This window comes from Limanda limanda, chromosome 12, assembly GCF_963576545.1.
Source record: "Limanda limanda chromosome 12, fLimLim1.1, whole genome shotgun sequence".
In the NCBI taxonomy this organism is placed as follows: Eukaryota; Metazoa; Chordata; class Actinopteri; order Pleuronectiformes; family Pleuronectidae; genus Limanda; species Limanda limanda.
This window is the reverse complement of record NC_083647.1, coordinates 7,608,018-7,635,975: the sequence shown is the minus strand read 5'-3', so window position 1 is coordinate 7,635,975 and position 27,958 is coordinate 7,608,018. Positions and strand designations below refer to the sequence as shown.

General features: G+C 40.9%; 1 protein-coding gene across 2 annotated transcripts; it reads left to right on the top strand.

Moving 5' to 3' along the window:
* The first annotated feature begins 67 nt into the window (after positions 1–67).
* On the top strand, positions 68–27,808 carry si:dkey-16j16.4 (uncharacterized). 2 transcript variants are annotated; one of them, XM_061082622.1, is made up of 5 exons: positions 68–257; positions 15,962–16,043; positions 16,231–16,745; positions 21,513–21,566; positions 26,485–27,808. In XM_061082622.1, the coding sequence occupies exons 1-5, from the start codon at positions 141–143 to the stop codon at positions 26,608–26,610; spliced, it is 894 nt and encodes a 297-aa protein (XP_060938605.1). In that variant the 5' UTR covers positions 68–140; the 3' UTR covers positions 26,611–27,808. The 2 variants fall into 2 exon arrangements, with proteins under 2 accessions (XP_060938605.1, XP_060938606.1); XM_061082623.1 differs by lacking the exon at positions 68–257 and adding an exon at positions 7,666–8,221.
* The last annotated feature ends 150 nt before the right edge of the window (positions 27,809–27,958 follow it).

Below are 27,958 nucleotides of genomic sequence, written 5' to 3'. Positions count from 1 at the left end.
GCTGTGTTCCCAGAAAGAGATGCCATATTTTCCATTTGGAGTTTCACCAGACTTTACTGCACATGAACAAACACAACTGGAGTAACTGTCAAATACAAACAAGCTGCGGAGGATAAAGTGCTTTTAAAGGCCAGAATCTTATGGAAATGTTTGAACATGTCTATTTAAAGTTTACCCCTGGAGAGGAAGGTGTCATTGTGGGTAAACACTCACGTCTGTGGTTCAAATCAGACCTGACATTCAGGACTGTGGCCAAGGTATGTAATTGCTCAGTTTGGGTGTACTGTGTGAAACAGGGGAAACTGCTTGTTTCTCCCTCAGTGATGTCATGTGTCTCAGATCAACATGGTTTAAAACACAAGACTGACTTGTGGTCAGAGCAGCTATCTTTAGCCACAGTGTCTATCAGCCGTTTAACCTGCAACTCACATCATTTCTCTTTTTTCCTCTGGAGTCATCAAAACTCTCAGTGAGTCACTGTGACTTCATACCTACATATGGCGCAGACATTTTTACCATTCATGCAACTTTTTGTGTTAAAGCATAAAAATATATTTTGCCCTGTGTGTGTCCCCTTTGTTAACAAATTACATGTGCTGGATAATAAGGTGTCATAAATCATCAAGATTTTCTGTTTGTCCAAAAATATATAGGAACATCTCTCTGTAAAACAGTATTTAAACTTACATTCAACACATTGCAAACACCTGGAAAGTTATGTTATTAACTTATTTATTTGAAATGTACACAACCTGCATATAAATGATAATTTGTGTGCCTATAAGTGAGAAAAAGTATTAACTATCTATAAAAGAGCATTTTCAAAGAATTTTAAAATACACCCAATTAAGAATTATGAGTCTATGTTAAGCGGAAAAAAACATGACCTTTTAACCGCTTTACCATACAGTACAGCATGTCTACATACAAATATTGTGTGCTCACAGTGTGTGTAGCTATTAAGCCCACATATTAACCTTTTCACAGCATTTGTTTGGTGAAATGTCACTGCTTTTCTGTTTTCTCCAATATTTTGAGGGTATTTGTTGCAGTTCTCAATTCTGTTTCTTATGTGTCACGTGTTATACAGTACTTTAATGTAGGCTCTGTTGTTAGAGAACCCTGTCCTATGTTGTCCTCTAAGGATTGTCTATGTTAAAATAATTAAAAGTGCTCATTATCTTCTGTACTTTAGCTTACCGATATCATTTAGTTTTTATGCCTAAATATCCGCTACCGGAAGTATTTTAACTTTTTTATTACGTTTGAAGAAGAGGTCACTATTTGCTTTATTTGCATTGCATTTGGCTGCAATGCTGTTTACCCCTGAAACTCCTAAAGTGTTTTTTGGACTCAAACACTTCACCCACCCCTCCATCGGTATAGTGAGTAGATGATGGTTGAATGCAATTTTTCGGTGAACTGTCCCTTTAAAGTAGCTTTTTCAAGCACCAAGGAAGTCACAATGTCACCACCATCCATTGGTTTGTTTGTTTGATTGGCAACAGGAATATGGAAAAACTTCATAACGGATTTCCATGACACTCAGTAGAAGGAAACAACATGGTACAAGAAAGTACCCATTTAAGTTTACCGTGGAATTTGGAAAAGGGGCAGATCCAGGAAACTTTTTAATTGTCTTTAATATTGCAAGATGGAAACACCTCATGGATCCATATTTAGGATTTGGTAGAGACAACTTTTGTAAAAGTCAGCTAAAGAATGCTGGTGACCTTTCATCCAGTGCAATTTACTGAATAAGATATCTCAACATCTACCAGATGGACTGGTGCTGAATGTTCAGACGTTAATGGTTCACAGGCCAGTGAATCCTAATGACTTAAGTGATCCTTTTACTTGTCTTGTGCCTTCATTATGTTGTTATTTGCATTTCTAAATGATAGATCTCATCAGCTCTTGTAGGTTTCCATGGATTTTAGGCCACACCTTAATACCCTCCTTTGTAATCCTCTGTTTATCTAGCATTGCCACGAGCTAGAAATTATTATTAGATCTTTAAATATGATCAATTACCTTCAGAACTCATTACATTGGCTTGATAATAAGTCAGTGTGTTAGCACTGTCATTGTGAGTATGTTAGCTTTCCTGATATCAACACAGCTTCAGGCACTGCTGAGCTTAAAGACAGCCTCACTCAAACTCAAATATCATCAGTGTGTCACCGGTTTTACAGTTGCTTATATTATATCTATTCAGTTTGAATGACGGATGCTGTAATTCCAATCATGTTATTTTATTTTACTCTGTTACATATCTTATCTGAAATCAAATTCTGAACCAGTTGGACAGAGGAAATCAAATTAAACTATTTCAAACTGAACTGTGAACTCAAACTAGAAAAACTGACTTGGTGACCTGATCAGACCTGATCATCAGCATTACGTTTTTACACATAAGGCAAGACAAGGTAGTTTTATTCATAAAGCACATTCCGCAGGGAGATAGATTCAAACAAAATTTGAGAGAGTTAAAAGGAGTAGAATAAAAAAGGTTAAATAACTTAAAATAGGTAAAAGAAATCAAAAGGGTCAAATCTAATAATGATATAAAATAAAATTGAGAGAAATGTGTAAAATATTCTAAACTATTGTAAGGTCATATTGTAAGATATGATATGATTATGCTTCACAGATGTTGCACTGGTTCTGAATATGATTTCCCTTCTCGACATGAGCAGCTATTTCAGATTTTCCGATTCCGAACCATTTATTCCTCCATTTATTCAGAAAAGAAGAAATCCTCTCATGTCTAAATTTGTCAGCCATTCTTCCTGTAAGGCTGTGATGCCACAGGCCAAGTGCACTGTTGTGCAAACCTGTGAAGCAATGAGAGAAGCAGGGAGTGAGACAAGCATTGCGTAAGTCGGCCTGAGTTTTGTGTTTTTAAAGCCGTACAGTGAAGAGAAAATAGCAGCCGGGGAGACTAAAAGTAGCCTCTCCACCACAGATGGTCCCCACGCTTTCCGCCAGTGGGTCAGTGGGTGAGGGAAGAGTGGAGGGGAGTGGGGGCGAGTGGAGAGGCTGTGGCCGTCCGCCGCTATCCAGGGGAGAGCGTGGGCGACGCAGGCAGCAGGGAAGAGAAAGACAAGGACTTCCAAAGCCAAGTGGGCCGAGGTTTCACAGTATGCATGACTAAAAACAGACATGATGACGCTCAGAGGTCAGCCGGCTGATTTGTCATCAGCTATTTCAGCAATGTTTAAACAACTGACGAGGGAGAGGGAAAAATGTTGACATCACGTCCGCACGCTCACATCACTTCTTGCCCCCACATTCTTCCGACTGTGCAGTCATCAAGTCAAACAGTGTTTCCTGGATATGAGATTAAACCATATTTGGACAACACTGGGTCAGAGTGGCTGATGAGAGGTGTCACAGCATCACCTATAGGTGCAGTCTGGTCCTGCTGCTCAGAGGGCATGACCTCTCCTCTCCTCTCCTCTCCAGAAGCTACTGGAGGCCAGCCTGAGAGTAGTGCATGATTATTAAAAGATGATGGACAATGCTCAGACTCTCAGTCCCATATGGAGAAACGCAGTGCAGATCCCCATGTGTAGTTGTCTTAGTTGTGTATGTAGGTGGATGGGATTAATATACATGGTGGTTATATATATATTCTTACGTAAACTTCATTTCTTGTGTTTGTTTATAGGTGAAAATTTTAAATTTGACCAATAAAAGAAGGATTAAAAGTAGAAAGGTCTCCTCTCAGGTTCCACTTGCATTGATGAATAGCTGATGAAATACTAATGAACTTGATAATTAGCTATTTCATCAGCATCTCGTATATCCACTGATACTAATGTTTGGTAAATGTTTGGTAAATGACTAAAGCTCAGATGAGGAAGAGAGCAACGCGACATCTGGCCTTTACCACCACCCTGTGATGTCATGTCAGGATAAATGGATTATGTGCTTGAGGTTTTTAGTGTCACAGAGGTATGAACAAACACCTCTCACACCCTCCTACACTCTACAAACATTTGTTAGCACGTAAAACCGTCTCACGCTCCGCTCTGAGGGATCTGTGCACTGTCACTGAGCTGCCAGCAGAGAGCAAACAAGACCGTTGTTTGCTCACGAGCTGTGTTTGCTATTGCAAACAACTGCAAACATGAACATCGAGGATATAATCCCTAGATTGAAATGTCAGTTACTCAAGTGGACGTTTGAACTCCACTAATGCAACACTGCAATGTGCAGCGAGGGGTGTGTTGTCCGGTGTACCAACTGTACATGATCACATGGTGAGGTTCAACATCAAAACACCAGAGATAGTGTGTGTGTGTGTGTGTGTGTGTGTGTGTGTGTGTGTGTGTGTGTGTGTGTGTGTGTGTGTGTGTTACTTGTTTATGTTGGTTTTTTAAAACTCTTTAGGACCCTTTCTAGCATAGCATCTTGTCAGGACCAGTTAGGGGTAACATGTGAATAGTGGTTGGGGTTATTCATGAATTGGTCATGGTTGAGGGTGAGGATAAGGTTTTGGTTACGCTGTCCACAATGCCACATTTCCTTCCTTATAGTGACAGGAAAGCAAGTTCCAATAACAAGACATTATTTATTAAGGTGAAGAACTGTTTGAAGGTCAGGGTTAGGCTAAGGTTAAGTTAAGGTTAGGTTGAGGCTAATTTGGTATAGGGTTAGGTAAGTAGTAACAATGGTTACGAGTATGCCCCTAGGAAATCATTGCAATGTCCTCTGAAGTCATGGAGACAAGTGTGTGTGTGTGTGTGTGTGTGTGTGTGTGTGTGTGTGTGTGTGTGTGCCTGTGTGTTTTTGTGTGTGTGTGTGTGTGTGTGTGTGTTTGTGTGTGTGTGTGTCTTAATTACAAAAAAAAGAGGCTAATTCTTGTCTAACGGGCCTAAAAATTGTCTATTTAGTCTACATTATCTACATTATTTGGGCATTTGTGTACATGGTTAAACTTGACTCAGTGAAAAGCTATGTGCCAGAGAGGCATTAACTCTATATGTAGTTTAGGAGAAGAACATTTTTACCTCGACCAAGGGGGAAGCGTTGGTTTGTTTGTTTTCAAGAAAGATTATGCAATAAAAAGTAATTCCACAGTACTTGGTGGAGGAGTACAGTATGGATCATGGAATAATTCATTACATTTTTGGGGCGAATTCAAATCAGGGGCGGATCTAGTTTCTTTTTTTAATAACTTTTTTGGACATTTTCACTGTTTTCCCAAGGAATAATTCATGGCTCTTGATGAAGGAAAGAATCAATCACATTAAACAAACTGATATATATGAGTGTTTTAATTCAATTGCAGATTGAATTAAAAGGGACATTCTCATTTGTTAAATTCTTGTAAATTGTAAAAAAGAAGAAACGAGAAACTTTTACAAAACAATATTATAAATACTTTTTTGATCTGAAATTGAATACTTTTAAATAGTGGATTTTTTTAAACAGAATAACACAGGATGATTCACAGTTAACTTGAACTTAATCCCCTATCTCCACTCCTACACTGTGATACAATACTATTCTAAGGACTCGTGACCATCGTTGCAATCCAGGATCCTTTATCTCAAGTAATCCACTTATTCCTTGCCACCAAAAGAATACAAATGCTGCCCTCGTGTGGCCAAAACTGTGAAGGCAAGATCCCAAAAAGGAATTGACAAGTGCTGCATGTAAATTGATTGTGTACCTTTTCTCTTCTTTCTCTTCTGTAAGGCAGTTTACAGAAAAAAACACTTTTGCAGGCTACACAGGACTTGAGTATTGCTGACTTGCTGGCTATATTCAGCAGCAAATTGGATTTGCACTGACCTTGACCTGGAGCCAAGTCACAGGTTCCTTGGAAAGTTTACCAGGTCATTGACCCGGGCTTTTAAGTAAGAAAGTCTCTCACACACAAGTAGGTGAGCAACGAGCCTTTGAAGGCACGGCAGGGCGTGTATAATCATCCTCAGCAATGCCATACACAAATAAATAATAGTTACTTAGTGTAGAGTATTCAGTGTTTATTAATGTAATGTGTTTCAGGGAATAAACAAGATACTGCGTTGTACATCGTTTGCAGCATCTACATGCATCGACAGTTTAGAGAAGACAGAGGCTGCAAGGAATGACATCATTGAAACTGGATGCCTCACTTATGCCAATTACACCTGATGCTCTCTCTCTCCTTCTCTCTCTAAGTCTCTCTCTCTCTCTCTCTCTCTCTGTCTCTCTGTCTCTCTCTCTCTCTCTCTCTCTCGCTCTCTCGCTCTCTCTCTCTCTCTCTCTCTCTCTCTCTCTCTCTCTCTCTCTCTCTCTCTCTCTCTCTCTCTCTCTCTCTGTGTGTGGTTGTTGTTGGATATCAGAATCAGAGAGAATAACAGAAATGGAAACGTTAGCTGCTTTTCAGATATAGAAATGTAGAAATCATTGCAAGCACTTGCTAATATTTCAAGGATTAGATTTCAATGATGTTGACAGACTTTAGAGCCTTTCTTCTGCTGTACGATTTCAATATGCTACAATACACTGGTTATTGAAGTTAAGAAAAAAGAAAACGGTCTCATAAATATATGCTTTGTACACATATACGTACATTTGTGTGTTCTGTCATGAAGCTACTCTCAAGCTTGATCCTATGTACAGTGTTTTTGTATGGGAACTAAAGATGCTTTTTAGTCTGATTCTGATAATTCTGATAATTAAAGTGTTTTAATAATGTCTCAAGCCATGAAAATCATATCAGCTCCACCTTCTCATGCTCAGACTGAAGGTGCATGTACTTTATTTCAGTATTTCCAAGGTGCACTTTACTTCAGTACGAGAATGCAACGTGATGCTTTGCCTGCAGTTTCCACAGGAAAATATTGTCAAGTATTTTTGACCCTGCAACATTTATCTAACAGTTATAGTTTCTAGGTGATACACTTAAAGCATATTATGATTTAATATATGTAATGCATATATTAAACCATCCACTCAATCAATAGAAAACATATTTTAGAGTAAGCACACCTCCGCTTACAACAACAGTTTCACGTTATCTACACAGCAATGGAACGAGAATGGAAAAAGCATTGTGCCATAACTTTATATGCTTTTAGATTATACATTTAGATGGTCACTGTTAGATTTTCACTTGCATTGGGATATTCCTGCGATGGGCTTCTGAACACATTTACATTACTGCATAAACAAAAAAAGGTTACACTTTGATATACGTCTGCCTCTTTATCCTGATAAGTGTTACAAACACTTAATAATACATGCTTATTAAACGTTGTGCATTCATAAACACTTAAAATGAGCTAATAGCGATTAAAGTGTGTTATAAACATGTATTAAATGTTTAAATGGTGCTTCACAGCTTACACATGCAGCCATATGGACGGATAGACAGATAAGAAAATAACTTTTTTTTATTACAGTAAGTAGTGGAAGATGAGCACATATGGACACAGCTGTATATACATTATGATGCAGTGGTAAAAGAGGAAGTAAATAGAGAAGATAATGTAGCTTTAACACTGTCAGTCACCCCCCCAACCAGAGCGAGAGAAGTGAGAGAGAGAGAGAGAGAGAGAGAGAGAGAGAGAGAGAGAGAGAGAGAGAGAGAGAGAGAGAGAGTGACATCACTGCGCGCCGCAGCCAATCAGGGCGCAGGACGCTCCGGCTGCGGGTGTCCGTGTGGCTGGCGTGTGCAGTCGCTTGTGTGTATGCGTGTGAGAGTGTGCGTGTGTGTGTGAGTGTCTGAATGCGAGCGGCTTCACGTTATCACTATTATCACTATTAGTGTTGTTATTGTTGTTGTTGTTGTCATGAAGTGTCCACCTGGGGTGAGTGGATGACGCGGTGCAGCTGAGCGGTGAGTGACGACGAGGAGGAAAGAAAAAAAAACAACACTTGAGACTTTTTTTCCACAACAAATGAAGTGTGGAGAATAAGACATCTTTTTTTTTTTTTACGACAACAACAACATCTGCGCGGCTGTTCCGCCGTATCATGCGTCTCCCCCCCGCTAACTCCGAGCTACAAGTCTCTCTCATTCCGCTGTGTGTGTGTCCGCTCGAAGTGGAGCGACCGTCCCGTGTGCCTTCCTCCGAACGTGAGGACTCGAACTCACGGTGGCTCGCCGACGTGCCACCGAATAAGCCATAAAGCTAGTCGGGACAGAAACATGCTAAAGACGCTGACGAAGAAGCTGAGGAGACACTCGCTCAATGAGATCCATCCTTTCCAGCTGAAGGTACGTGTCCCCGAGTTCATCCTCACAACTCACACACTGTCCCTCTGTCCCTGTCTGTCCCTCTGTCCCTGCCTGTCCCTCTGTCCCTGTCTGTCCCTGTCTGCCCCTGTCTCTGTCCACAGCTCCCAGTTGACTCCAGGTGCTTTGAGACAGAAGGTGGCTTCTCCCAGTGCTTACTTAGTGGCTTTACTTTTGTCTTGTGACTCCAGCTCAAACACTGGGAGCTGCCAGTTTGTAACCTTGCATGCACACAGGGTTACAGTGAGTTCATTGACACCCTCCCTCTTTCTCTTTCTCACGCACTCTTTTTAAAGACAGGACACGCGCACGGTGCACGCTCCCGGGCCTGTGTGCGTGTTCCCGTATTAAAGCATGTGTTTGTTTGGAGGTTTTTCCTCCCCTTCATTACCATGTTAGAAGGAATTTTAATCTGCAGGACCCAGACAGATGTTTAGGAGAAAAAGAGGAGAAAAAAAGAGTCCACATTGCTGTACAAACATGTGGCATGTCAACAAACTCTCCCACTATCACATGGACACACTACCTTGACACATTTTTCACTTTTTTTTGGTACTGTTCTTGCTCCTGAAAGTTGTAAATATATATTCTATCACACATGACATCTACTGCACATCTGTCCATCCTGGGAGAGCAACTCTTCACTTTTGTCTCTCTGAGGTTTCAACGTCTTCCCCCCTTCAGTTTAAAGCTGGGATGGGAATCGCAGTGTAACTCATGATACGATATGATACACAATACATTGTCCATGATAATGGAAAGATAAAACCTGATACATCAAGTCCGCAGTAATCAATATATTGCAAGACAATCATATAACAATACATCTGTCAAGCTGAAGAACACAAAATGACCCTGCACATAAAGTGCAGGATTTATTTATATTCACGAATAATTGTCAGTCTCACAGAGTTTGACACAAACTGCGATTAAATAATGTACTAAAGTGAATAAAGTCTTGTCTCTTTAGTCTTTAACAAACACACTGTAACTAGTCAATGTGCCATCATTCTAATAACTACATATTGATATTTAGTGCATGCATATTTATAATCATATCTCATAAGTCAGGACCTAGATGTATTGCTGTATCAATATTCTGTTCCACCCCTATTTAAAAAGTTTTTCCCGGGGCAATTTCCACATTGTTAAACCCTATTAGGCAAATTGTAATTTGGGACTATGGGCTATACAAATAAAGTTTGATTGATTGATACGCTGCAGCTCAGATGAGAAAGTACTTCTCCAGAAAATAAACATCAGTAAACTAAAAGTGAAGTTTCGCAAAACAAACACTTGAATAACCTCACTGATGAGCTGTAATCGTCTCAACAACCACATCTTTACGGCCCAGTTTTCCACAGCAGTGTCCATGTGAGCGCTCATCAATCCTCACCGCCTGCCCAGTTTGCATAATGCCTCTCTTTTTTTTTGGTGAGCAGAAGGGTGAATTGTATCCTGCACGGGTCACCGACTCGCTCCGTCCAAAACACTGTTGTGCGTCAACGAGCTGCAACTAGTCGCATGGCAGCCATTTTGTGCCAAAGCGCTGCGGTTCAAAGGCCTGGCCGAGGACACAAGGGGAAAGTGTGCCATCCCCATTGTCGGTCTTTGTTTGTGTTTGTTGCTCTGCTCCGTTGAAGGATTCTCTCTTTGCTGAGAGTGGTTCATGTGATTTGGAAAAGTGAATAGTGAGTCGTGGGTCTGGTGCCTGCAGCCGACCCTTAGCACAAGAGCTCTCCAGGCTGCGTGTCACACTGATACAAAGGCCTGATACAAAGGAATTCCCATTGTAAACTAATCTTATTCTTGTTTCTACATATTAAAATGTCTGCTATCACTTAAAGTGCTCAAAAGCTGGACTGATATGAACGTTAAAACCAGCATGAACAGTTGAGGTCAATGAGCAGACTGAAAACTCATTCTTGCTGATTTTTTTTTTTTTACTGCTTATATGATCAAGTGCAATGTCATGATTGACAGCTGGGGCTGACTCGAGAGTGAGTTGGGCAGGTGCATGTGAAACTGTTGCTCACAGACACTGGCACGAATTGGCAGCACCCGTATCAGGGGATATTTCTGCTTCATATTTGTTCTCTAGGAGGAAATGGAGTCAGTGGTTGAAGTAGTGCTGAACTCTTGCATTATGAAAGTTTATTATTGTTTTAAATCAAAACTGGGACGCTTGGTTCGGGGACTCCACAACCCATATTGATACAGCGGATTTAAAACAACTTTTTAAATGCTCATTTAATCTCTTATTCTATTTTCAGAGTTTTGGTGATCATTCATATCAATAACAATAGCACTGGACTCACAATACTGCCCAGCAGAAACGTGACAACATCACTTAAATAGAAGTCAGGAAGTCTAAACTGTGACATCTCTTTTTCAAATAAATTGTCTCATCTGTTGGTTAAAACATGTTTATTTAAAACATTTCTCCCTTGACCTGTCAATGCCCAGCATTATCCAAACTCTTAAATAACAGTGAATACAAGGTAATTATTACTGCGAAAGTGAAGGGCATGCTTACAAATATAAGACACTATTTGTAATAAAGAAAAACTATGCATTAAAAAGGCATGTCACTGATTTAGTGTTGCCTTTTATAGCATTTTCAGGCCAGTGCTGATATTGACACTAATTGATTGAATTATACTGATATATAAGCTAAAAGTAACTTTGAAAAAAATCTGAAACACAGCCAGATTAGAGCAGCCTGGTGTGAGCTTTGATTCAGTCCACATTTCCTTCGTGGCTAATTATTGACATTCTTTCCTTTCATTAAAGTTGAATTGAGACGGTTCAGTTTCTGGTCCTGTTTTGATTTAGTTTCAGAGTTTTGAGTTGACGGGCTGCAGCAGTGGTCACTGGCTGACTGGGGGCTGAATGACAGGACAGTTGAGAAAGGACTAAAGGACTAAAGGCCTCTTTGGCCTTGTTACGGTCGCTGTTACAGTTCCTTTCCCAGGAGCTTACACTAATCAAGATCACCTTGCTCCGCTACAAGGAAGATTCACTGGAGTGTGAGTGAAAGTGAATCAACCACCTCTGACCCTGTGCTGTGTGTTTTTATGAGCCAAGGGGAACGGAGTGTGTCAGTGTCCGTGTCTGTGAGTGGAAGGACAGAGCAAAGCTGATATGTGTATGTGAACTGGGTGGTGTGTGTGTACGCTGTGACATTGCCATTGATCCAGCTTAGCAAGCTGCTCAGCGTTGCAAGGGACTGACAAGGATTTCATTCAACTGTTGTTGACACACAAACACACAACTCTTTGTCCGTCTTTGCATGTTTGCACAAAAGCAGTTTTTATTCCTCAGAGTTTCATGGAGTCTCACTTTCACTTTGCTTATGTGTCTCAGCTGTCTGAATAATATAATATAGTCTGTAATGACTCACCCTGAAAGCAGCTGACATAGTTCTATAATATAAATTGATAAATGATTGTCTAAAAATTGTAAGGCTGGAATTTGTCTCCGTAAAACACATGTTATGAGAATTCACTCTAAAAAGTTGTCAGGCACAGCATGTCCAATCACCAAATATTCTCGAATGCATGTAGACTTGTGCAAATCCAATATGGAAATGCAGCATGTATTGTATTGCACAATTGTAGATTTGGTTAGCATCATGGACGTTTTAAAAAATTATAAACATGATAATAACATTTTTCATTTAGGGGTAAGACTTACTGCAAAAAACCTGAACAATTGAGAAAAAAAGTTGGAAAGAGGTTCCCACTTCCCAGGGAGTTTTTCTCAGATATCCTGCAGGTTATCTGAGAAAAAAGGTTAAAAAAAAGGTTATATCATTACTGATATCATACCAAATCCTTACCTCAGACATAGGTGGAATATATTTAATTTAATAATATTTAAGCAGTAGTTGAGCCAAATGTAGCTGAATAAGTTGATGAAAAGCACAACCAGTGATTTTCTATTTGAAGTGACTGCAGAAACTACTAATTTTTCAAGCTATTCCAGACTCATGGCTAGTGAGCTAATGTGGAAGAATCACCACTTGTCTTATTCTTTACAAATCTCCTTCAACATGGTTTGTTTTCACGATGAATGTGATGCTTATGACTAATAAGAAAATGTGGAAAGGTGTGTCTGTGGCAACATCCACACTTACACATTTAAGTCTTAAAACACATCACGGTTGTATTGTTAACGCCTGCCACCCACAATATAATTTTTCAATATAATATACATTTGTACGTATTTCAATATAATGCTTATGCAAGCACAGTGAGGAGGTGAAACACATACTTGTTGCTGTTCAGCCAGTTTTGTTGTCATCAGTAAGCAACTTCCTTAAGAGAAGACAAACTGCTTCCTGTTAACACCGGCAGGGACTTGCCCAGTGTACATGAATGGTCATGTGATATGCGTTTTTCAGGTGTGTTAGTATAGACAGGGATTGATACTGATATGGACCAAAAGATGCTTGTGTGGATGGAGATGTTTTTAGCTTTAAAATGCAGTGTCATGACAAAAACCTGTTTGCATGGATGCAGTCTGTGGGCGGTTCGGATTGAACTTCTGAATGGGCTGTTTCTGTGATTCATGTAGCCTACACGATTTGTATTTTTTGTCTTTGTATTATAAATATGTTGTTTGTACAACTTGTATCCAAGTACTTGTGGATACATTTCCAGAAGTACTTTTTGTGAGACATCAGATTAGATCACATTAGATCTGCCAGTATTACCCGACATTTTGTTTTCATACATTTCACTTATGCTGTAATGATCAAGCTTTGAGCAGCAGAAAAAAAAACACATTTCTGTTTTGCACTTTGTACATGGTAGGCCAAACTGTGGATTCACCACATCCACAGCTTCGTTTTTTTAAGGCCAACTTTTTTTTTCTTTTTATCAGCACTGTACAACTGGGGCTGTGCTGCTCTTTATGTGAAACTGACACTTCTGGAGAGGGAGTATCGATGCTCTGCTGCAAGGATTATAATATGAGGCGGCCTATCCAGGTTGCAGTGGTGCAATCCTGGCTTAACCACAGCATTATACAAGTGCTGCAAATAGAAGAAACTCAAGAAGACAAGGAACAAAGTTTTATAAGATTTTTATCCAAGTCATCAAACTAAATTAAAGTTTCTCCCAAAGGCTATCTCCCAATCCAGTCTGTAATTTCTAATGATAATACGCAGATGACAAGTGAACTACTAGTGAACACAACGCATTATGTGCAGCAGTCTAGCTTGTGATTTGATTTGATTTACTTTTCACCATTAGTATTTTTTTGTACAAAGTCAAATTTCACTGAAGCATTCATTTAGCACAATGTTTTAGGGAGAGTATGATGGTGAAAATCTAATTTTTCTTTTCTCTTAAGAAGCCCTTCCATCCTCTCCAACTGAATGTCAGTTAGGCTGAGTCCTGTTTTTGTTGTAGCAGGATGAACCAAAAGCAATAACCATAGCAAATATGGTGCCAAAAAACAAATGAGAAAAAAAACGTTCCTTGTTCTCTCTTTCTCGTACAGGCACTATTTGTAACAACCAGTTTAGAACTTGATATAAGTAACTGATAGAACGCTGATGTCACGGCATCCCTCAACTGTGTAAAAATAACACCAATGCCTGACTTCCTGTCTGAAACAGAACTGGGAACGAAATGTATTCAAATACTGGAACATATAACTTGTTTTTGCATTTAACACCTGGATAATATCTGCATGTTTGGATCTTTTTACAACCTGTTGTTGTGCACTTGCTTTGCATTAGTAGTAAATATCTTAGATGTTTTCACAGTTATTCAAATGGTGTTTAGTGTCACGGTGATAACAGTGTCTGTGTGCCAGTGAAGTAAGGAAGTCACTGAAAGTAGAGGGCTCAAGCAACACAACTGTTATGTGCTTTACATGTGTGTGTCTGAGTCATGCAGTTATTACATCCTTTTGTGGCACATGAACAAGTACTGTGTTCTAGGACATCAGTCCACATCCTAGAAGTGAGCTGCATGTGCTACAGAACATATCTGTTGTGTCCAGACCCATCAACAACGATCTCTGAGGAAGTCCCCGAGGGGACGGAAAGGCCGAATCGTTTCTGTCAGCTTAAATCTTCCTCTTGTTTCACAGAGAATGATTGCTCTGTGGAGAGACATCAGACTTCCAGGCCATACGAAGTTAATGCTGCCAATTCTGACTGGGCTCTATCTTACACCCGGTGCCAAGCACGACGCAAGTGTTAGCTAGTTTCAGACAAACCCAGTTGTCGCTTTTCCTGTCTGAGGGATTTGGAGATGGCACTCTGATTGGTTTATTGTGTGTTACCCCCACAACAGTCGTGATTATTTAAGAGACTATGTACAACCTTTTTGAACCTAGCATGAGTAGATCTGGACACACCGTGTTTGCTTCATGTGCCACATCCTCAGATCATTAAAGACCTCCAACTAATTTTCTCGTTTTGCACTGAGTTTGTGTCTCTGCTGAGTACAGTCTAGATACAAAGTTTATGAACCACCAGCGTCACTTCATTCCTCGTATCCTGCAGCAGGAGCTTTTAATAGTTTTTCAGTTGTTTCATGGATGCTGCCCAACAATAATTCACTGGAGTGTACAGTGCAAGGTCTGAGTCAGCCAAAATACATTTCCTTCTTCCCACAGTTATTCCTCCGTGTCATTTTCTTAAGGAGTTCATGAAGTGATGCATCGAAAGAGTCAAGGCTGTTCATTAAGAATCTGTCCCACAACTCGTGTTCAGCTGAAAAGCAAATACCACTTCATATGACTCTTTTAAAATATGAAAAATAAGTTGATAGGAAAAGTGTTTGTGTATCTAACATTGTGACAGTTGGTATTGAACAGGTGAAAGGGGGAGGATACAGCTACAGTATGTGGTGGAGACATCTGGTTTTTATTTCACCAAAATTATATATTGTTGAAGAGTGTGTGAAAGTAGAGGTGGAACTCACAGTCAGTTTGAATTGAACACTGTCTGCCCGTGCTGGGCTTTTCAGGCCTTGGCTCCTCTCTCCCTCTTCTTTTTGGAGAGCGTCAGAAAGAAGAGACTTGTGTATGTGTTTCTCAGTGAGTGTGTGTGTGTGTGTTTGTGTATGTGTGTGCGTGTGTGCCTCTATTAGAAAGGGAGAACACTGTATGTTTGTGTGGCTGTGGGTGTGTGTACAGGCATACACACACACGCACAAGGACAGATGGCAGCTGCTCAGCGAGGCCTCGCAGTAGTAATTACAGAGTGTGAGGCGCATTACTTAACTCTTAGCGTTGGAGTCTGCAGGGTATCTGTATTGTTTCTATTGATGTAGACAGGGAATTGATTTTAGGTCGGTTTAGTTTGTGAGAGAAAAACAAAAAACAAGTGTCTGCACTTAGTCAACACTACAACGTTGTGTCTGAGACTATCACACAGTTCATAGTTTGTTTTTACAAAAAAACTAAGACATTGCACCTGACTCAGAATGAAGAATTCGTTCACCCTATTTTTCACTGCATCACTGCAACTTTTAGGTTTTTGCTTTTTGTTTTGAGTCTTGAAAGTCTTAAGCTCTGTAGACTGGATGTAGTAATACTTCATCGATTCAGTGAAACTGAAAACAGAATTCACAATTGATCCAAATTGAATTTTTACTTTTAAACATTTTGTGAGAGATGTTTACCACAGTAGATTTTGTAAGGGACAGTCATTTCTCCATGGCGTATTTGACCTACATTATACCCTCAATCCTTTTCCAGATTTCTTACCATGGCAGTGGAGAGGGAGTGGAGAGTGATGACTCAGAGGGGGAGAACCAGGAACTGGCACAGATTGACAGAGGTATGTGTCCTCTGCCAAACTATTTACTTTCGTTTATAGATAGATGATATTCTTCTCCATCAGTACTTATTATCACAGATTATAATGATTCAAGTCAACAGATAATGAGCTCGTAGATAGAAACATTTAAACTCGTTTGCACCCACATCTCCATCTTAAACCATTTCCTGTTTATTGACTCCTCTAGAGAGACGGAGAAATTGTGCCCTGACCCCTTTGGCCACCAGCCAGCAGCACAACCAGGGTCCCCTCTCTCCAGCCCGGTTACGGCGCCTCCGCCTCCTTCTAGATGCCAATCTGGATCGTCACTCTTCTGAAGAAGAGCTGGAGCGAATCAGCTGCGTTGACAACAGGAAGTGGATGTCCTCTCTTCCCCAGCGCCACAGTGATCACCACAGCAGTGCCTCCAGCGATGAGGAGGTGCGGGACCTCTTCGGCTGTGGGTCCCCGGCGGCCTCTGCAAGGCCGCTGGTGGAGCCAGGAGCTTGTCTGGCTGCCTCCTCCAGTCCCGTGCTCTTCAGCTCCAGCCCACCACGTAGTCTCAAGCCACCGCCCATGCGCTTCCAGCTGCAGGTGGTTCAGCCTGTGGCACGGCCCATTATTTTGACCCACTTTGACCAGGCAGCACCTTACAGAAAATATCGGCACAGCTATGGCGGCGAACCAGGGAGACCCAGTCTGGACCTGGAGAAAATGCAACAGGTTTGTGGTCCAAGTTATAGTAACATGTCTCATAATGTTTGTTTTTTCTAGCACCACCTTCTTTCAATGACATTAAACTAATAGAGATCATACTAATAACTATACATTAATCATGATAATCCTTAAATCATTTGTTTCCATTGAACAGTTCAGGTTCAGAGCAGTGTGTGGGGGCTGCTACTCTACATCAGTAACATTATTAACTTAACAACATGACAATGTTGGAGAATCTGTTCAGGTGCTTTTTCCAAAATTGCTACACTGTAAAAACCAAAAGCAAAACTTGCATGTATGTGACAATGTTTATTTAAAATTGTCTTATTATTATCAAAAATACTATTAAACTTATTACGTAATGAGCTTATTACTACTCCTTCCACATGTAAGTAGCATTTTTATGTTGTAGCTCTTCAAGAAGGAACAAATAAAAAAATGTACTGTACAGTGTATCAGATACTGTTGGGTAGTGCAATCTATTACAATGCATTGTATTTCATAGTTCAACATAGATTTTAATAGAAAAATCTTAATTTGAGTAACTATAGTAGTCAAATGAAATAATGATATTAAAATTAAGAACAATACCTTTACTAAAACAAATTGTAGTGGAGTAGAAAATCGTATAAACACATCAAATACAATTTGAATCTCAAGTGTGTACTGAAGTTAGTACCTAGTGCTAGGTACTAGGTGCTGTTCATCATCACCATACTTACGATATTAAAATGTCGTGAAGTTCTCAGCGCGTAGTACCTGATTCATCATTATCAGTGTAATTGTGACACTTATTGTCTCTTAGATAACCTGGACAAATGATCTTTGTTATTCTCAATAGGACCTTTAGCCCAGAGAGCACCTTAATGAAGTAACACTGTGCACTTTGCCACTCCTCAGTGTGTTTGTTGAGAACTGCTGATTTTGTTTTTTGTATTTTGATTCACTGCCTGACAAGGTGGTGGGACGTCTTCCTGTCAGCCATAATTATTTTCTCTACCCCAATAAATGAAAGCATTTGTATGATGCCTTTTTAATGTTTAAAAACCATTTCACCAGTACTTGAAGTGAACTTCGTAGTGATAACAATACAGCCTGCCTGCGTAGCAATAAGTACTTTCCACTTAGCACCAAACAGCAGAGGAGTCTCGTACTGCTCTCCTGTACAGCTCACACTGCGAATTGGGCCGAGGAGTAGGTCCAAAAATACAATGATGTCCCTGCAGACTACCCTCCACACACACACACACACACAGACACACACACACAGACACACACACACACACACAAGCAAACAAAGTCTTCCCTTTCCATAGCCGGACGCTCGCCCCCACGGTGGTCTGGCTGGAGTGGGATGAAGGAGATGGAGGCACGGACGGCAGATGTCCGCCCTCGTTTCTCACAAAGGCTAGCGAGCGAGGGGAAATGATGGAGGGGTGGAGGCAGAAGGGGAGGATTAAACAAACAACAGAAAAACGTCAGCCGCTAATGAGTCATGCTGAAGCTGGTCCACTAATTATTAAAATCCAATAGACTTGTTGGCCCACACCGTGGATGGTAGAGTGTGTGTGTGTGTGTGTGTGCAGAGAGAGACTGCAGGTTTTTAGGGGTCCATATGTCCATGGGGTTTTTAGAGGGAAAGAACAGATGATGAGAGACAGCGGGCAGCGACGAGAAGGGTGAAGAGAAAAAAAGATGAAGAGAGAGTGTGTGTGCGTGTGTCAGTGCACATGCAAGATTGGGAGGGGGGGGTCATACGTCTATCATCCTGTCTTTTTGTGTCTGCTTGTGTTCATCCTCTCTGTGAGTTTGTCGCTCCATGTGTGTGTGTGTGTGTGTGTGTGTGTGTAAGTATACACACACTCAGTCAAGTGGAATGGGAGGTGCTGCAGGGAGTACAATAGGGGGCCTACAAAGGTAGCTCGCAAACACAGCCTCAGTCTCCCTTTAACCCCTTAACTGGACAACTTCCAAAGTCTGCCTCAATTTACACACCATGTGATTTCTTCTACAGATGCTTTTTTGGAGTTTAAAATGAAGAAAGGAAAAAAGAAACAGTAAAATAACATTTAAAAGGTCTTAAAACAAGGAGGAGTCTGTGTGATTTATGTAGAAAGTATAGGACCGTTCAGGACTGCAACAACGATGGGTGGTTTTCATACTGTGCTCCTAAAAATGTCAGACTACACACTGCTACTATTATAATTTCTTAATGCTTGAACCCATATGAGAAGTTTGGCATTATTTTATTTAATCATAGGTGTCATAATTGTTGACGTATTCTTGATATTCAACTATTAAATCAAATGTTGTAATAAAAAACTATACTTTGTAAAATGGAGAGTCCAGACCCCCTTAATGGACACCTCTGAGGACGGCCTTCAAGGCCGTCCTGCTTCAGTGCGACCAGCATGAGCTGCCACCTTTAAATGTACATTTATCTATCGCATAACTTTTTTTAAGGTAGGGTCAAAGGGTCAGCGGGTAGATTTCTGTTAATCCATGATAATCCCTCACACATGCTAATCCATGACCAATTGCTCAGACGTGGCTCTGCCATTGTTGGTTATCCTGAAGGAACAACTGTGTGTGGAAGACATTGGTCTTCTGAGAAATGTGTTGGACCTTTGCTCCAACTAGTTCAACTTTTGAGAGGAAAAGAAATACACACTTGTCGATCAACCGACCACAGCAGTGTTCTTACATGTAGCCTTTTTGCTACTTTACCTTACTTTCATTCCTCATTTCCCTAGCACATTTTTTTCCCCCATTATTTCTATTTCACAATATTAATTTCATCATAGTATTGAAATCAGCTGGTGGAGATGTAAAACTCAATCATGATCCCTGTGCTTATTATTATTATTATTATTATTTTTTTATAGTTTTAAAGTTTTTATAGTTATGCCTTTAGAAGTGCAGATTAAAAAACAGTTGATGTTTTGATGTTTCAAGTGTAAGCTCCAACATTTGAGATTCCTGTAAATATCAAGACATAAACACATTGTTTACATTTCAGCTTTAAAGGATGAGCCAAATACACTTTTTTTTATATACCAAGATTCATAAATAAGTAACACAGGTCATTAAAACACTTCATACTACTTCATTCATATAGTCAAACTAAAATAGAAATAAAAATATATATTTTTATTCTACCTACAACACAAACAGGCATCCATATTGTCTGCTAGTTTTCAAGTCACGACCTGATGTGAGGGCTGTGTGTGTGTCTGCATATGTGTGCGTGTGTAGGTAAAGAAGAGAGTGGTGTGGGTTGGTGGTAAATAACAACATAACAGATGAAATCAGAGCAGTACAAAAGCAACATCAAGTTATTAAGATTTTTTTTTATGTCATCACTTGAGTAAAGTCAAACCTTAGTCATTTAATCACACGCAGGGTTAAAAATGTACCTTTGCTGGCTTTTTTAATTTTGAGCAGCTGAATTAAGCACAAAGTGCACATTTCCGTTTTGAATTTACACACAGCAGCTTGCGTCCAAACGGACTGTGGTCCCATTGATTATAAAAAAAGATAGGAGCCGGCAGGAGGTGAGCATGAGGGCAAGTGCACACCAGCTCTCTCCCCACATCACAACAGCAGGAGTCTTGTGTTTCCATTCTTTCCCTGCGCTCCCTTCCCCCTAAGAAGCTACCTCCCCGGCCCGAGACAATTCGATGATTGTGTGGTCCCTCCACCCCCACTGTGTTTTTGAGAACAGTGGAGCTGCGTGGACATGGAGCAGAGTGGGAGACAGGATATTGCATAAGATTCGTTGACCGACTGTTTAGTTTAGTGAGACAGCTGGATTTGCCTCACTTCTTCCATCACCTCGATCCAACGTTAATTGACTACCAGTGTTAACTTCCAGTCTCATCATTCAGTCTGTGTTTTAATGTTCAAATAATGGTTGTAATAATAATAATGATGTAGTTGAGTTATGTGCTAAATCAACATTCTGCTGTTCGTTGAGCTGAAAACTTTCACTCGCACTTTGTTTTACAGTGCGCTGATGAGACATAATAACATGAACTTTATATGAAATTACACAAAACTAGAAACAACATTTCATTTATAAGCTAACAAACACAGTTTACTCTAATAAGACGCAACAACTTGTACTTCACATCTTATTACATAAAAGGAGAAATAACCTCATATGAGATTAAAACCCACTATACAACACTTTCTACTAATTAATGCTGTAATTAGTAGTACTCAAAATAGTCAGACAAAAACACTGAGACCTCAGAGGATGATGTATAATATATATGTATATTATAACATAGTTCCACTTTCTTACAGGTCCATTTGTTGCTTATTAAAAAGAAAACCTGCCAGACATAGCTCCACATCTGGCTGCTTCTTCACATGTCCCTCGTAGCCTTGATGTTCTCTAAAGAACCGCTGAGTTTGTTGGTTTAGTCTACATGACCTAATATTACATGCTTACTCAAGGATCAACTCCCGCACTAGTTGTGACTGTTATTATGAGACCATGTAATGCTATGTTATCCAACCCCTAGTAGCTACAAAGCAGCATTAAGAACATATGATTTCTAGTTTTGTTTAATGCCATTTTAAGTGTAGATTGTTACGTCTTAGTGCACTGTAAATGACCCAAATGTCTAAATTACACAAGCAAGTATCTTTTACATAGTTTTGATTTCATTCATAAGGAGAAGCTGCTGCAGGGGTTTTACTCAGTGTTGAGAAAAAGGAAGTGAATTCCCCTCCATAGCTGTCACTGTACATTCTTGTTCTTCACAGAAAATGCTGCTGAAAAAGAACTGCGGAGGGAAAACGAGGACCATAAAGATTCGGGTGAGTTAGTTTTCCTCTGTCGTGTTCTGTCTTGATGAATGTTAACAGTTTATGATACGTTTATAACCCAGTTGTGATAAATGGTTTTATACATGTGGTATTAATAGAACACACACACACACACACACACGCAGTCATGTCTCCTTATCTTCAGAGGACTTCTTATACTCAAAAAATAATTATATGTAGGTATTGTTTTATCATGCTGCATTATTATACATGATTAATCACTCTAGATTTCCACCATTTTAAAATTAGACACCCTTCAGTTGTTTTGGTTAACTATTATTATCATTTCAATTATTTTTAAAGGTGATGTTAGTATTTGCAGGGTTTGTATTTTATTTTTTGTCGGGATGATTCCATGGGACCTTTACAAAATTGAATATTAGGCTGGAACTCCCATTTTACCACATGTGCTGTTGGTCCTTTTAAACCTTTTTAATTACACAAAAATATTTGTTTGTGATGGGCTTAGTAACTTGTTCAAGTTTTTACAAAGGAATTTGTATGTATTTTTTAATACCCATGGTCCCCAGGTGCACATGCTCCACTTAGCACTCATTAAGAGTGCTGCATTATAACTTAGGGTTAACCTAACCCTAAACCTAAACTTAACCTACTTAAAACGTGTCTTAGGAATAGGGGCGCTGAAATTTGATGATTTACATTATGGGAACTTGTGTAAACAGATTTAGGTCCCCACAACATGTACACTTACAATAATACCTGGACCACACAAACACACAAACACACACACACACGGCCTTTACAGACAGTCCATATCAGGTTGTCCATTACAGCAGTGATAAGGATGCAAGGTTGCCCAATGCCCACCCTGGCCAGTCTTGTTGCCAGAACCTTGATGTCCATCCAAGTGCATGCTGGGACAGCATCTGGCAACGGTGTTTGCTTTCATGCCTCAAGCCAAGCCTGACATGTCTAAAAATCTGACAGATTCCTTCTGCAAAGCTTAACACTGTTTACTGCACTGATACTGAAAATACAGAAACAAGGAGGGAAAACGTGCTCTTTCCTTCCTCAGGTCCGTTTGATCTCTTGATCTCACTCAACAGCCTTTAATAGCTCAGCTTTGCACTCGCACATTAGTGGTCTTAGAAGTGCACATTTACTTGCCTTAATGCTGCAGCTTTGTAAACAGAAAGGTATTTTCCGAAGATTGTGTCACACTCTAATGTTCCTGTAAAGTGGTTTTCCCAGACACCATGTCCAATAATCACCCACCAACTTAGCGCTGCCACTGCATAAGGGTTGATCTTGTTTGTAGCGGGTAAGGGAAGGCGTGCTGGGGGAGCTGACTGGAACAAGCCTGGGCATCTTGGCACAGAGCAGGCAGCTCCAGAAGGACGCACAGTGTGGTGAGAGAAGTGACGTTATTATCACGTTGTGTGGGCTAGTGTCAATGGAGCCTCATCACACACTTGTTTATGTTCACACACACACATACATCAACCGCAGAAGCAGCATTCAGGCTGCTCCAAATCCTCCATGTAGGTACGTGTGATCAGTGCAAACATGTACATAAAGTGATGATAATCGTTAAGTGTGTTTTCATGAGGAACGAGTGAGTGGAGTTGAGAGATGGAGCTGAGGAGGAGGAGGACGAGGCGGTGGAGTGTTGTGCGGTTCCCTTGTGGTATATTTCTAGGGATGAAGTCATTTTCCATTTATAGCTTGGCTGGCTGCTATCGGTTTAGCTCCACTGATGCTGCTATTGCTCATTATCCTCAGTTCTCGCTGGTGTAGTTTGTAGTGTTATTGTCCCTGTCAGTGACGTCTGTGGGCATTGGGCACATTCCAGTTCATAGATTTTTACTTGAAGCGAGTACACAGTGAGTGTTTGGATTGATGAGCCATTTGGAGGCTTGTGTTCCATGTGCCACTCCACACCCATTCCTCCTTCTCTGTTACAACTTTTTTCTGCTGTTACTGCTCTCCTTCTATCTCTGTTCCCCCGTTTATCTGCCAAACCTCCAGTTTCCTGGCCAGAATCCAGAGGCGACACTGGATCTGGATGGGGCCCCGGCTTTCAGACTGGATTCAAGTATTCAAGCATGGGAGTTGTTAAGAAGGGTTGGGGAGGTCAACGATGGTGGCTGTGTTTTAAGGAGGAGGATGGTGGTGGGGAAGCAGTAGGAAGATATAGCTGTGGCTACTGCTGCTGCTGCTGCCACTGCTGCTGATGCTGATGCTGCTGCTGAGGCCTTCCACCCTCTAGGGGTTGGAGGTGAATAGGAGAGTGGTGAGAGCTTCTCAGGCTGTAGGAGGCGAGAGTGACGGCGTCTGGTTTCAGCCACCGCAAAGAATGGTCGGAGAGGAGGGCGAAGATTGATCGAGGTGAGGGAAATGGTGCAGGCAGATATGGAAAAAAAGGTGGAAGGTCAAAAGGGAAAACAGGCTACATTCCGCTTTGATTGAGGTAAACTCCATGGCTCAGAATGTAACTGAAGGACACTTGTGATCCTAGCATGAGAACAAACAGATGTAAAAGTAGTAGTTTAACATCTGTTGAGAGGTAGATGAAAAGAATGCTCGTAGGTGTATTTTTGTTACTTCTGGACTCAGCCAGGCTGTTATACCCAGCTTTCAGTGTTTGCTCAGCTCAGCTGGTGATAGCTCCATATTCACTGCACAGACATTAGAGTGTTAGCAAGTCTCTCATCCAACACTGCAAGATGGATTATGAGACGATGGGCACAGACATGTAAAAGCAACCCTTTTACAAGCAAACATATTTAGTTTGCAGAGGAGATGATGAGAAACTCTATACGACCGGCCTCACCACAAATATTACACCAAACACCAAAGGGCCATAATGAAACAGGGTTAGGCTAGAAGAAGCATTCTATGCATACTCTGCATTCATTTTATCCATATTTGTACACTTCCTCTGGGTGAAACAATGACCCACAGCAGTACCACCAGAAATCCTGGCGGGCAGTGTAGCCAATAGTTCAAGCGTAATGACCATAAGACACAAGGAAGAAGGAGGAGACTTTGGGAGTTGGTTCGGAACTACAGGCGCTCTAGTTTCAATGTTACTGACATTACCTCACTTAGGGCCAGGCACAGCCGCCACTACATTATAACAACCTCCTCCACCGTTGCCATGTTTGTTGTTGTCAGGAACTCTCGACTCTGCGCTGCCCTCCAGTTGGCTGTCTTCTTTACAACCATGTCAACATATAGGATGTAGGTATGTTGTATTTGAGCAGTGACTGACATCATTTGAAATGGATGGATATCTTTTCACGTGTGAAGTCAGCGTAAACAAACACGTTACAACACAACTAAATATCCAGCCACACGTGGTAGGAGCCGATTTTAAAGGATTTTCCGATCAGGGGCATAAAAAACCCTGTTTAGCAGATCCTGTTTACTGTATGAGTCCTTTGACTTAGCAGTAAGAACGATTAGAAACAAGGGCTCAGAAAGAGGCTCTCGCTCAGGGGATCCTGTGAACTCTTGGACCCCTGGACCTGTGCCTGCTAGGCCTGTGTTTTCAGACCGAATGATAAACAGGACAACCTTAAAACTACATGAAATCTCCAGAGACAGATATTTTTAACCTGGTGTTTTAACTCCTGTTTTCCAGCTGCTGCTTCTGACATTTGCACAAACTTAGAGCAGTATACTCATGGGAATCCTACTTTGCGTGACCCTTTTGGGCCCTGTCGTACTGCAGGGACTGCTAATGTGGGGTAGCCATCCTGATGTACGACTCTCTCCCTGCAGTTGGACAGACTCGCAGTTACCATATGGAGAACATCTTAACTGCACTATAACTTGTTCTTGGGCTGCGGTTAGTTTTTTTCCCCCACGTGTCAGTTTTTTGCCTGTTTATATCTACATTGGTCGATAAAACAGTAGTGCTGGGATGAGTTGCTGTGTTGCTGTGGCTCGGCACTGAATCCCTGAAGATGTTGGCTGAAGTCATAGCAACACCTGTAGCCTCATATGCACGGTTAATGAGGCTTTTTTTTATACATGCACTCACTACAGTCACTTGGTACTTTTCCAGAGAGTGAATGGAATCAGTCAGTCACAGGGACGCATCTGTCTCAGTTGTCAAAGAGGCGTTTGGCTCTGAAAACCTACAGCTATCCATATAAACACACGTTTATTCCATGGGATCAGCTCATAATTGCAGCGACTCTGTCTCAGGGTCCTAATCTTTCTCAGTCCTCACAAACTACACTCCCCCTCAGCAGGCTCTGGAGAAAGTGCAGCCTCACTGCCAAATCCAACAAAGTCATTTCCTGTCGTTTCCTGTAGGGAGGAAAATGACCAGGGCTAATTTTAGACGGAGTGCTCGCACAGCTACAAGAAGAGAGTTTCTGCTTAGAGGGCTCTGTCGGGGGGGAGGTGTGAAGCACACCTGCAGTGTGAAGGAAAAAAAGCTCTCTCTTTCAAAAAAACGAAATACTCTGTTATTTTCCAGCCAGTGTCGGTCTGGTTTCCAGTGAACTTCCACTACGGAAATCATGATTTTTTGTTTACAGCACATTGACAGAGCTCTTCATCTGCATCTTCTACGTGTATGGCACCACTTTTACATCATGAGATATTTGTATTCTTTTTGTTTTTTCATTTTTGCTTCTGTTGCATGTCAGAAACATCATCAACACGTTTTTATTAGCAGAAGAAACTCCTGAGAAAGTCTGGAACCTCTCCATTTCACATTTGGGCTCTCACATATACAGAGTTCAGTGCATGTCTTTTAAAACAAACACATTTTAGTACGGATGTAGCCTTTTTCTAACTGAACAATATTTCCATAACTCAAAGACAGCAGGGAATCAAAACCTTTGACATCCAGTGAAGCTCAACAGTTGAATTAACCTAAACACCCACATGTGACAGATGCATGACTTACTCTCTCTCTCTCTGTCCTCAGAACCTGACGGGCACTCGTCCTCCGCCCAGGTACACCTACGACCCATCCATCTTCGCATTTCGCTCCTTGAGCACAGTGCCCCCCTGCAGTCCCCTGACCCCGTGCGAGGATCCCCCCTGCTCATAAGGAAATGCATCCACTGGCAGATAATATCCCCCCCCACTCCCACTTCTCTGCATTCCCAGGCGGCTGCTTTCGTGTTGCTTCTGCAGCGAGACCAAGGAATGACGGATTAATGACTGAACGACTGACCGCTAGAGACATTTGTTTGATGGTCGAACTATTGCACACTCAGGTAACGCCACCCTGTAAACGCTGTCACTTTGATCCTTTGTTCTCCGTGTGAAATCAGCAGAAACATTTATGGGGGAAGAAAAAAACATTTGGCCTCAACACAACATTTCTAAGGATTCTTCAGGTATTGTGAATGTACGGCTGTCCCTGAAAAGATCCTTCGATTGGACGAAGAACAACCGAGAAACAAATAATGGACCAGAGGTGGTACAGGGGCCCAAGGCCAACCATTGTGAGACTTGACTGTAGTTTTTGGGTTGGATGAATTTTAAGGGAAGTAATGCATGTTATGACAATCAAACGGTTCCAGGGTCTCTTCCTTCGATGTGATTACCCGACATCTTGTAAGGCTCTTGGTAACTTCATGTACTAAACATGGTGAGTCATCTGATATCGTGTTATTGTTGCAATGAACATAGACAGTGGTCACATTCGTCTGTCTGAAAAAACAACTTCTTTGGATGTTTGAATATTGAATATGCAGGTCATGACGAGCTATAACAACCATGTATGACTGTAGCTGAATAGTAGACCTATTGACGATGTACGTTTCTTAATGAATTTGTCACTTTTTAGTCAAGCTCAGAGTTCAGTACTTATATCCTCTTTCCCTGCATGAATTCCACTGTTTTGCAGAAAGAGAGGTACACGGAAATAAGGAAGTATATGAGAATAGTTTGCTGCACATTTGGCAAGTGTAACTGGTGCTGTGTTCTGCATAGCCTACTTGTAGTGTGCCATGTTGTTCCTTCCTAATATTTTACCTCAGTACTTTCTAGGTATAAGAGGACCACTGGTGTATCTGAAGACATCCCAGTGTTTTGTAAAAAATCTCTCAATGCCTTGAAACACTTTCCCGTCGTACTGTTTGTACGAGGTATTTCTCAGCTCTTGAATTCAGCTCAATTGTTAAAAAACACACAACGTCACCACTGTAACCAAGTTTTGCCGAAGTGAATGTAACATTGTGACATTGTTTCTGTCCACTGTTGCACAAAATTAATCAATAAATGCCCTGTGGCCTCTTGTTCAGGTGACTTTTATTTGTGATAAAAGCACACGTGTCGCATAAAAAGTGAAAACCTGAATAAATAAGTGAAAGAATATAGTGTAACTGCTTCATAATATAATTGAAAACACTTTGTTTGAGAACAATAAAGCTTTTCTTACAGCTCATGGC